The sequence below is a fragment of the Vanellus vanellus genome (assembly GCF_965231255.1).
Source record: "Vanellus vanellus genome assembly, contig: HAP1_SCAFFOLD_2367, whole genome shotgun sequence".
NCBI lineage: Eukaryota > Metazoa > Chordata > Aves > Charadriiformes > Charadriidae > Vanellus > Vanellus vanellus.
Window position 1 is genome coordinate 1 of NW_028128571.1, and position 10,250 is coordinate 10,250.

Sequence of the window (10,250 nt, forward strand, 5' to 3'; positions counted from 1 at the left end):
CATCCCCCCCCATCTCCCCCCCCACCATCATCTCGCCCCTCCCCCATCTCCCCTCCCCCCATCTCGCCCCTCCCCCATCTCCCCCCCACCCCCCCGCCCCCTCCCCCACCCCCATCTCCCCCCCCTCCCCCCCATCCCCCATCTCCCCCCCCCCCGCCCCTCCCCCACCCCATTTCTCCCCCTCCCCATCTCGCCCCTCCCCCATCTCCCCCTCCCCATCTCGCCCCTCCCCCATTTCCCCCCATCTCCCCCCCCCCCCCCCGCCCCTCCCCCCTTACCGCTGGGGTGGAGGCAGCCGTGGGCCGCGGAGGGCGCGGGGGGGCCGCCCCCCCCCCAGGAGGGCGGTGCCCATCTGCAGCCCGTACCCCCCAGGTCCAGGAGGGCGCCCCCCCCCAGGCGGGGCTCGCGCAGCCGCGCCTCCGCCGCCCCCCTCCCCCACCGCCAGCGCCGCGCGCAGCACCGTCGGCGCCCCCAGCGCCCCTCCCCCCACCAGCGCGCGCAGCCGCTCCCACGCCGGGAAGAAGCGCGTCCAGAAGCCCTGAGGGGGGAGGGGGGTGCTGGGAGCAATGGGGGGGACTGGGAGGGACTGGGAGGGGGAGGGGGGGCACTGGGAGGGACTGGGGGGGGCACTGGGAGCACTGGGAGGGACTGGGAGGGACTGGGAGGGACTGGGAGGGGGAGGGGGGGGCACTGGGAGCATTGGAAGGGACTGGGGGGGCACTGGGAGGGACTGGGAGAGGGAGGGGGGGCACTGGGAGGGACTGGGGGGGCACTGGGAGGGACTGGGAGGGGGAGAGGGGGGGCACTGGGAGCGCTGGGAGAGACTGGGAGGGGCACTGGGAGCACTGGAAGGGACTGGGGGAGTACTGGGAGGGACTGGGGAGGGGGAGGGGGGGCACTGGGAGAGACTGGGAGGGGGAGGGGGGGGCACTGGGAGGGACTGGGAGGGGGAGGGGGAGCACTGGGGGGGCACTGGGAGGGACTGGGGGGGCACTGGGAGCACTGGGAGGGACTGGGAGGGGGAGGGGGGTTACTGTGAGCACTGGGAGGGACTGGAGGGGGCACTGGGAGAGACTGGGGGGGGCACTGGGAGGGGGAGAGGGGGGCACTGGGAGCGCTGGGAGGGACTGGGGAGGGGGAGGGGGGACTGGGATGGGGAAAGGGGGGGCACTGGGATCACTGGGGATAGGTGTTGTGGGTGACTGGGAACACTGCGATCACTGGGAAGGGGTGTGGTGGGTAACTGGGAGCACTGGGAGCACTGGGAAGGGGTGTTATGGGTAACTGGGAGCACTGGGATCACTGGGAATGTGTGTTAGGGGGTAACTGGGAGCACTGGGATCATTGGGGGTGGGGGATTATGGGTAACTGGGAGCACTGGGATGGCTGGGGATGGGGATTACGGGTAACTGGGAGCACTGGGATCACTGGGAACTGGTGTTATGGATTGCTGGGAGCACTGGGATGGCTGGGGATGGGGATTATGGGTAACTGGGAGCACTGGGATCACTGGGGATGGGGATTATGGGTAACTGGGAGCACTGGGATGGCTGGGGATGGGGATTACGGGTAACTGGGAGCACTGGGATGGCTGGGGGATGGGGATTACGGGTAACTGGGAGCACTGGGATCACTGGGAATTGGTGTTATGGATTGCTGGGAGCACTGGGGCGGCTGGGGATGGGGATTACGGGTAACTGGGAGCACTGGGATCACTGGGGATGGGGATTATGGGTAACTGGGAGCACTGGGATGGCTGGGGATGGGGATTACGGGTAACTGGGAGCACTGGGATGGCTGGGGATGGGGATTATGGGTAACTGGGAGCACTGGGATGGCTGGGGATGGGGATTACGGGTAACTGAGAGCACTGGGATGGCTGGGGATGGGGGATTACGGGTAACTGGGAGCACTGGGATGGCTGGGGATGGGGATTACGGGTAACTGGGAGCACTGGGATGGCTGGGGATGGGGATTACGGGTAACTGGGAGCACTGGGATGGCTGGGGATGGGGATTACGGGTAACTGGGAGCACTGGGATGGCTGGGGATGGGGATTATGGGTAACTGGGAGCACTGGGATCACTGGGGATGGGGATTACTGGTAACTGGGAGCACTGGGATCACTGGGGATGGGGACTATGGGTCGCTGGGGGCAGTGGGGGGGAGGGGCGGCTGCCCACCTCCATGAGGAAGACGCGGTGCCGCCGCGCCGTCTCCACGATCCGCCGGACCTGAGCGGCGCTGACGGCCATCGGCTTCTCCACCACCACCGCCTTTCCCGCCGCCAGGAAGAGCCGCGCGGCCGAGGGGTGCTGCGGGTTCACGGTGGCCACGTACACCACGGCTGAGGGGGGGGACGGGGACGGACACACAGACAGGATGGGGGGGGGGGGGGGGGGGTCAGCCCCTCCCCCACCCCCCCCCACCCCCCCGGGGGGGTCTCACCCACCCACGTCGGGTCCTGCGCCAGTTCCCCGTAGGAGCCGTACGCCCGCGCGATGCCGTGGCGGTGGGCGAAGGCTTCGGCTCGCGAAAGGTCCCGGGCGGCCACTGCCACCACCTGGGGGGGGAGGGGAGGGGGGGGAAGGGTAGAGCCCCTCCCCCACCTGAGGAAACCCCTTTCTTCGCCCCTCCCCCCCCCCCCGCCCATCCCCCATTCGAGGGGGTGTTGGTGACCGGGAGCCCCTCCCCCACACTGGGAGGACACCCAACCCCCCCCCCCGGGAGACCTCTGCCCCTCCCCCACCCGGGGAACCCCCTTTCCCTTCACCCCCCCCCCCCCCAGGGAGACCTCTGCCCCTCCCCCACCTCAGGTGATTCCCACCCACCCCTCCCCCACCTGGGGAACCCCCTTTCCTCGCCCCTCCCCCCCCCCCCAGGGGAATCCCCCACCCATCCCCCATTCGAGGGGGTGTTGGTGACCGGGAGCCCCTCCCCCACACTGGGAGGACCCCTCCCCCCCCTTCCGGGAGACCTCTGCCCCTCCCCCCCAGGTGAACCCCACCCACCCCTCCCCCACCCGAAGGGATCCAGGGATCACAAACCCCTCCCCTCCCCCCCTCCCCCGACAGGAACCCGCCTCGCCCCTCCCCCCTCCCCTCGGGGCACTTCTGCCCCTCCCCCATGGTGACCCCGCCCCTCCCCCACCACGGGAACTCGCCCCTCCCCCCCTTCAGGGCACTTCTTCCCCTCCCCCCCTCCCCATGACTGTCCACCCCTCCCCCACCCCCACCCCCCCCGGAGACCCCGGTGCCTCCAAGTAGCCCCTCCCCCCACCTTAGGGACATCCCCGCCGGCATCTGGGAGCCCCTCCCCCACCCAGGGGGACACCCCCCGCCCCTCCCCCCCCCCCAGTTAACCCTTTGCCCCTCCCCCCCCAAAGAAACGCTGTGACTCTCCACCCCCCCTCCCCCCAGGGGTTCCCCTCCCCCAGTTGACCCCCCCCACCCCTCCCCCACCCCAGTGTGACTCCCCCCACCCCCCGCGGTAACTCCTTTGACCCTCCCCCCACCTCCGAAGGAGACTCCGGGACTTTCCACCCCCCCACGAGGTGTTCCCCTCCCCCCCCCCCCCCCCGGGGAGACCCCCGCCCCTCCCCCCATCTCCCTCCCCCCACCAGTTAACCCATTGCCCCTCCCCCACCCCCCAAGGAGACTCCGGGATCGCCCCCACGAGGGATTCCCCTCCCCCCCCCCAGGTTGACCCCCCCCTCCCCCCCCTCCCGGGGCGACCCCCGCCCCTCCCCCACGCACCACGTGCTCCTCGGGGGGGAGGGTCTTCATGGCCACCGCGAAGTCGTGGCTGATGCGTCCGGCGGAGCAGATGCCCCAACGGGTGGGACCGGGCGGCCCCTCCCCCACCCCGGGGGTCTCCCCTCCCCCTCCCCCGGGGGTCTCCCCTCCCCCCTCGCAGGGGGGGGGCGACCCCCCCTCCCCCCCAGTCCGGGCGCTGATGCGGTTCCTCCGTCGCCGACGCCATCGTCGCTGCCCCGCCCGGGCGTGGCCCCGCCCCACCCCCCCCCAGTGGGCGGCCCCACGCGCCCCCTCCCCCCACCCACGCGGGGTGTGGGGGGGGTCAGAGGTCACGAGGGGGGAAGGGGGGGGCGGCCACACCCGTTGCCCCGAGCGCTGTCATTCATCGGATTTAGAGGGGGGCGGGGCCTCCTCCCCACCCACGTGCCAGGCCCCGCCCCGCCGCCGGGGGTGGGCGGGGCCGGCACGCAAATGAGCCAGGGCGGGAGGGGCGTGGCCAACGCCGAGCAGGGCGGGGCGCGAATTCAAGCGAACGGCGGGAAAATAAACGGCGTTTATTGCTGTGATGTAATGGGGTGTGGATGACATCACGGGGCGGGGCCGCGAGGTACCCGGGAGGACTTTGGCCCCGCCCCCTCCACCGCCTCGCTCCGCCCCCCCCGCTGGGGGCGTGGGTCTCGGGGGGGGCGGAGCGGCGGGGGCGGCCGCCATTGGTGGTGGAGGCGCGGGGGGGGCGTGGCCGCGCGGCGGGCGGGAGGAAGGCCGCGATTGGCGGGCGGCGGGGGCGGGGGGGGGCGCCGCGCGCTGTCATTGGGCGGGAGCGGGTCGGTGCGCCGCCATTGGCGGGCGGCGGGGGCGGGGCGCGGCGGCGCGCCGCCATTGGCTGGCGGCGGGGGCGGGGCGGGGCGGCGCGCCGCCATTGGCTGGCGGCGGGGGCGGGGCGGGGCGGCGCGCCGCCATTGGCGGGCGGCGGGGGCGGGGCGGGGCGGCGCGCTGCCATTGGCTGGCGGCGGGGGCGGGGCGGGGCGGTGCAGCGATGGCGGCGGCGTTGCGGTCCCGGTGCCGCTGCGGCGGAGCGGTGAGTGCGGGGGGGGGGCGGGGGCGCTTCCGGGGCGGCGGGAACTGCTTCCGGGGCGGACCCCTCCCAGCGCCCCCCCCGGGCCCTACTGGAGCCCTTCCCAGTCCTCCCAGTGCCCTCCCAGTGGCCCCCGGGCCCTACCGGAGCCCCCCCGGGCCTCCCAGTGCCCTCCCAGTTCCCCCCCAAGTCCTACTGGAGCGCTTCCCAGTCCTCCCAGTGCCCCTCCAGGTCCTCCCAGCGCATCCCAGTGCCCTTCAGGCCCTGCTGGAGTTCCTCCCAGTGCCCCCCGGGCCCTACCGGAGCCCTTCCCAGTCCTCCCAGTGACCCCCCCAGGCCCTCCCAGTTCCCCACAGGCCCGACTGGAACCGTTCCCAGTCCTCCCAGTGCCCCCCAGGCTCTACTGGAGCTCTTCCCAGTCCTCCCAGTGCCCTCCCAGTGACCCCCAGGCTCTACTGGAGCTTTTCCCAGTCCTCCCAGTGCCCTCCCAGTGACCCCCAGGCTCTACTGGAGCCCTTCCCAGCCCTCCCAGTGCCCCTCAGGCCCTACCGGAGCCCTTCCCAGTCTTCCCAGTGCCCCTCAGGCTCTACTGGAGCCCTTCCCAGTCCTCCCAGTGCCCCCCAGGCCCTACTGGAGCTCCTTCCAGTTCCTCCCAGGCTCTACTGGAGCTCTTCCCAGTCCTCCCAGTGCCCCTAAGGCCCTACTGGAGTTCCTCCTGGCCCTCCCAGTGCCCTCCCAGTGCCCTCCCAGTTACCCCAGACCCTACCAGCCCCCCTCTCCACCACCAGGTCCTCCCGTTGCCCTCCCAGTGCCCCCCCAGGTCCTCCCAGTTCCTCCCAGGCTCTACTGTAGCTCTTCCCAGTCTTCCCAGTGCTCTCCATGTTCTACTGGAGCCGTTCCCAATCCTTCCAGTGCCCTCCCAGTCCTCCCAGTGCCCTCCAGGCTCTACTTACTGGAGCCATTCCCAGTCCTCCCAGTGCCCCCCCCAGGTCCTCCCAGTGCCTTCCCAGTCCCCACCCAGTGCCTCCCAGTTTGCCCCAGGCCCTACTAGACCCTTTCCAAGTCTACCCAGTCTGCCCCAGGCTCTACTGGAGCTCTTCCCAGTCCTCCCAGTGCCCTCCAGGCCCTACTGGAACTGTTCCCAGTTCTCCCGGTGCCCTCCAGGCCCTGCTGGAACTGTTCCCAGTCCTCCCATTGCATTCCCAGTGCCTCCCAGGCCCTACCAGAACCACCACTGGTCCTACCAGTGCCCTCCCAGTGCTCCCAGTCCACCCCAGGCTCTACTGGAGCCCTTCCCAGTCCTCCCAGTGCCCCCCCGGGTCCTCCCAGGCCCTGCTGGAACCCTTCCCAGTGCCCTCCAGACCCTACTGGAGCTCCTCCCAGTCCTCCCAGTGCCTTCCCACTTCCCCCCAGACCCTACTGGAGCGCTTCCCAGTCCTCCCAGTGCCCCTCCAGGTCCTTCCAGTACCCCCCCGTCTTTCCAGTGGTCCGCCCCAGTCTTCCCAGTGCCTTTCAGGTCCTACCAGAGCCCTTCCCAGTCCTCTCAGTGCCCCCCGAGTCCTCCCAGTTCCCCCCAGCCCCCTACTGGAGTCTCTCCTGGTCCTCCCAGTGCCCGTCCCAGTCCTCCCAGTGCCATCCCCCCCCCCCCCCCCCCCGAGTCCTGCCAGCGCCCCCCAGGCATTACCAGAGCCACCACTGGTCCTCCCAGTGCCCCCCCAGTTCTCCCAGGCCCTACCAGAGCCCTTCCCAGTCCTCCCAGTGCCCCCCCAGTACCCCCCAGTCCCTTACTGGAGTCTCTCCCGGTCCTCCCAGTGCCCGTCCCATTCCTCCCAGTGCCCTCCCACTGCTCCCCAGGCCTCTAATGGAGCCCTTCCCAGTCCCCCCAGTGCCCTCCCAGTGCCCCCCAGTCCTCCCAGTGCCCCCCAGTCCCCTACTGGAGTCTCTCCCGGTCCTCCCAGTGCCCGTCCCATTCCTCCCAGTACCCTCCCAGTACTCCCCAGACCTCTAGTGGAGCCCTTCCCAGTCCCCCCAGTGCCCCCCAGTCCTCCCAGTTCCCCCCAGGCCCCTAGTGGAGTCTCTCCCGGGCCTCCCAGTGCCCGTCCCAGTCCTCCCAGTGCCCCCAGGCTCCCTCATCCCCGCCGGCTTCCGGGCGCTTCCCCCGCTCTGGGCTCAATGGCGGCACTGGGGGGGCAAAGTCCAGGGTGGGGGGCGGGGTGGCGGGAACCCATGCCCCGCCCACTCCCGCCACACCCTCCCTCGTTACTGGTGCCAGACTGGGATGAACTGGGGAGGGGGGGAGGGGGAGGGGCCTGGACGCTTGGGTGCCCCCTGACCCCCCCTCTGTCCCCCCCCGCAGCTCCTGGGGACCCTCCTGCCCCCCCGGCGCGGCTACAACCACGTCTTCAGGGTAAGGGGGGGCGGGGGGGGGCAATGGGGACACCCCAAATGTCTGAGACCCCCTCAGCCCCCCCGGGACCCCCTCAGCCCCTCCAGGACCCCCTGGCCCCCCCCAACCCCCCCGAGCCCCCCTGCCGGGCTCCCCCCGACGCCCCCCTGGGCCCCCTCACCCCCTGAGCCCCCCATGTCCCCTCTGATCCCCCCTGGGCCCCCCCAGACCCCCCCGAAACCCCCTGAGCCCCCCTGCAGGGGTCCCCCTGACCCTCCATGACCCCCTGAGCCCCCCATGTCCCCTCTGATCCCCCCTGGGGCCCCCCAGACCCCCCCAAACTCCCCTGAGCCCCCCTGCAGGGGTCCCCCTGACCCCCCCCGACCCCCTGAGCCCCCCATGTCCCCTCTGATCCCCCCTGGGCCCCCCCAGACCCCCCTGAAACCCCCTGAGCCTCCCTGCAGGGGTCCCCCTGACCTCCCCCCGGCCCCCTGAGCCCCCCATGTCCCCTCTGATCCGCCCTGGGCCCCCCCAGACCCCCCCAAACTCCCCTGAGCCCCCCTGCAGGGGTCCCCCTGACCCCCCCCGGCCCCCTGAGCCCCCCAGGACCCCCATGTCCCCTCTGATCCCCCCCTGGGCCCCCCCAGACCCCCCTGAGCTCCCCACACCAGGGTCCCCCTGACCCCCCTGAGCCCCCCAGGACCCCCATGTCCCCCCGGCCCCCCCCTGACCCCCCCCCCGGGGCGCAGGCGGCGGAGCTGGAGGTGGAGCGCAGCGGCAGCCCCCGGGTGAAGCCGCCGCCGGAGGAGCTGCTCTTCGGCCGCGTCTTCACCGACCACATGCTGAGCGTGGAGTGGAGCCAGGCCGGGGCTGGGGGCCCCCCCGCATCCACCCCTTCCGCGACCTGCGCCTGCACCCGCCACCTCCGCCCTGCACTACGCCGTCCAGGTCAGCCCCCGCCCCACCCCCACCCTCGCCCCCCACCCCTCACCCCCCGGTGACCCCCCCCCCGAGCCACCCCCGGTGACCCCCGGCGACCCCCAGCTCCGCCGGGACCTCTGACCCATCTGTGACCCCCCCTGTGACCCCCTCTGTGACCTCTGACCCCCTCTGACCCCTCACCTCTGACCCCCAACCCCTCACCCCCCGGTGACCCCCCCCGAGCCACCCCCGGTGACCCCTGGCGACCCCCAGCTCTGCCGGGACCTCTGACCCATCTGTGACCCCCCTTTGACCCCATCTGTGACCTCTGACCCCCCTTTAACCCCACTCTGACCCTCATGTGACCCCCTGTGACCCCCATCTGTGGCCTCTGACCCCCTATGACCCCCCTCTGACCCCCCCGTGACCCCATGTGTGACCTCTGACCCCCCTTGATCCCCCTGACCCTCCTGTGACCCCCTCTGACCCCCATGACCTCCGACCCCCACCCCGTGCCCCCTGACCCCGTGACCCCCTGACCCTGTGCCCCCCCCGACCCCGTGCCCCCCCCGACCCCGTACCCCCCCTGACCCCGTGACCCCTGACCCCCTGACCCCGTGCCCCCCCGACCCCGTACCCCGCACGCTCTTCGAGGGGATGAAGGCGTTTCGAGGCGCCGACGACAAAATCCGCCTTTTTCGCCCCGAACTGAACATGGAGCGGATGGAGCGTTCGGCCGCCAGAGTCTGTCTGCCCGTGAGTGGGGGCGGCGGGGGGGGGGGGCGGGGGGGCGGCGGGGGCCCAAAGGGGGGTCACCACGAGGGTCCCCGAGGGGGGGGGGGGTCACCCTGAGGTTCCCCGAGGGGGGGGTCACCCTGTGGGGTTGGGGGGGGTCACTGTCCCCAAGGGGGGGGTCACTGTGTGTCCCCAAGGGGGGGGGCACCCTGTGGGGTTTGGGGGGGGTGTCACCCTGAGGGTCCCCAAGGGGGGGGGTGTCACCCTGTGGGGTTTGGGGGGGGGTCACCTTGAGGGTCCCCGAAGGGGGGGTCACCATGTGGGGTTGGGGGGGGTCACTGTCCCCAAGGGGGGGTCACTGTGTGTCCCCAAGGGGGGGGCACCCTGTGGGGTTTGGGGGGGGGTCACCCTGAGGGTCCCCGAAGGGGGGGGGGTGTCACCATGTGGGGTTTGGGGGGGGGGGTGTCACCCTGTGGGTTTGGGGGGGGGGGATGTTGCCCTGAGGGTCCCCAAGGGGGGGGGGGGTGTCACCTATTGGGTTTTAGGGGGAGTCACTCTGTGTGTCCCCCAAGGGGGGGGCACTCTGTGGGGTTGGGGGGGGTCACCGTGTGTCCCCAAGGGGGGGGGGGGGGTCACCCTGAGGGTCCCCAAGGGGGGGGGTGTCACCCTGTGGGTTTTGGGGGGGGGGGTATATTGCCCTGAGGGTCCCCAAGGGGGGGGGGTGTCACCTATTGGGTTTTAGGGGGGGTCACTCTGTGGGTTTTAGGGGGGTCACTCTGTGTGTCCCCAAGGGGGGGAGGGGGTCACCCTGTGGATTTTGGGGGGGTCACCCTGAGGGTCCCCAAAGGGGGGGGTCACCCCGTGGGTTTTGGGGGGGTCACCTCGTATGACCCTGGGGGGGGGGGGGGTGTGTGGCGTGTCACCCCGTGTCTCCCCACGCGATGTGTCACCCCGTGTGACCCCCGGGGGTGTCGTGTGTGTGTGTGTGTGTCCCCCCCCCGCGCCCCCCCCAGCCCTTCGACGGGGCGGAGCTGCTGGAGTGCATCCGGGCGCTGGTGCGGGTGGAGGAGGAGTGGGTCCCCCGCAGCCCCAGCGCCAGTCTCTACATCCGCCCCACCTTCATCGGCACCGAGGTGCGGGGGGGGTCAGGGGGTCCTGGGGGGGGGGTTGGGGGGTCCTGGGGGGGGTTAGAGGGGTCCTGGAGGGGGTCAGGGGTTATGGGGGGTGTTAGGGCTGTCCTGGGGGGAATTATAGGGGTGTTCAGGGGGTTAGAGGGGTCCTGGGGGGGGTTAGAGGGGTCCTGGGGGGGGTCAGGGGGTCCTGGGGGGGGTTAGAGGGGTCCTGGGGGGTTATGGGGGGTGTTAGGGGTGTCCTGGGG

At 71.9% G+C, this 10,250-nt stretch overlaps 2 protein-coding genes across 2 annotated transcripts; one reads left to right on the plus strand and one right to left on the minus strand.

The window, feature by feature from the left end:
* Positions 1–278: 278 nt before the first annotated feature.
* DHDH (dihydrodiol dehydrogenase) lies at positions 279–4,675 on the minus strand (the record flags this gene model as incomplete). Its single annotated transcript, XM_082500111.1, is given in 8 exon segments — positions 279–303; positions 305–372; positions 375–438; positions 440–538; positions 2,184–2,347; positions 2,449–2,563; positions 3,756–4,130; positions 4,367–4,675. Coding segments are annotated over 8 exon segments (1,219 nt in total), but the record flags the coding sequence as incomplete, so codon positions are not given.
* Positions 4,676–4,768: 93 nt separating this feature from the next.
* Positions 4,769–10,005, plus strand: LOC309684161 (branched-chain-amino-acid aminotransferase, mitochondrial-like; the record flags this gene model as incomplete). Its single annotated transcript, XM_082500112.1, is given in 7 exon segments — positions 4,769–4,833; positions 7,187–7,237; positions 7,966–8,080; positions 8,083–8,133; positions 8,136–8,164; positions 8,783–8,893; positions 9,886–10,005. Coding segments are annotated over 7 exon segments (519 nt in total), but the record flags the coding sequence as incomplete, so codon positions are not given.
* Between the last annotated feature and the right edge of the window lie 245 nt (positions 10,006–10,250).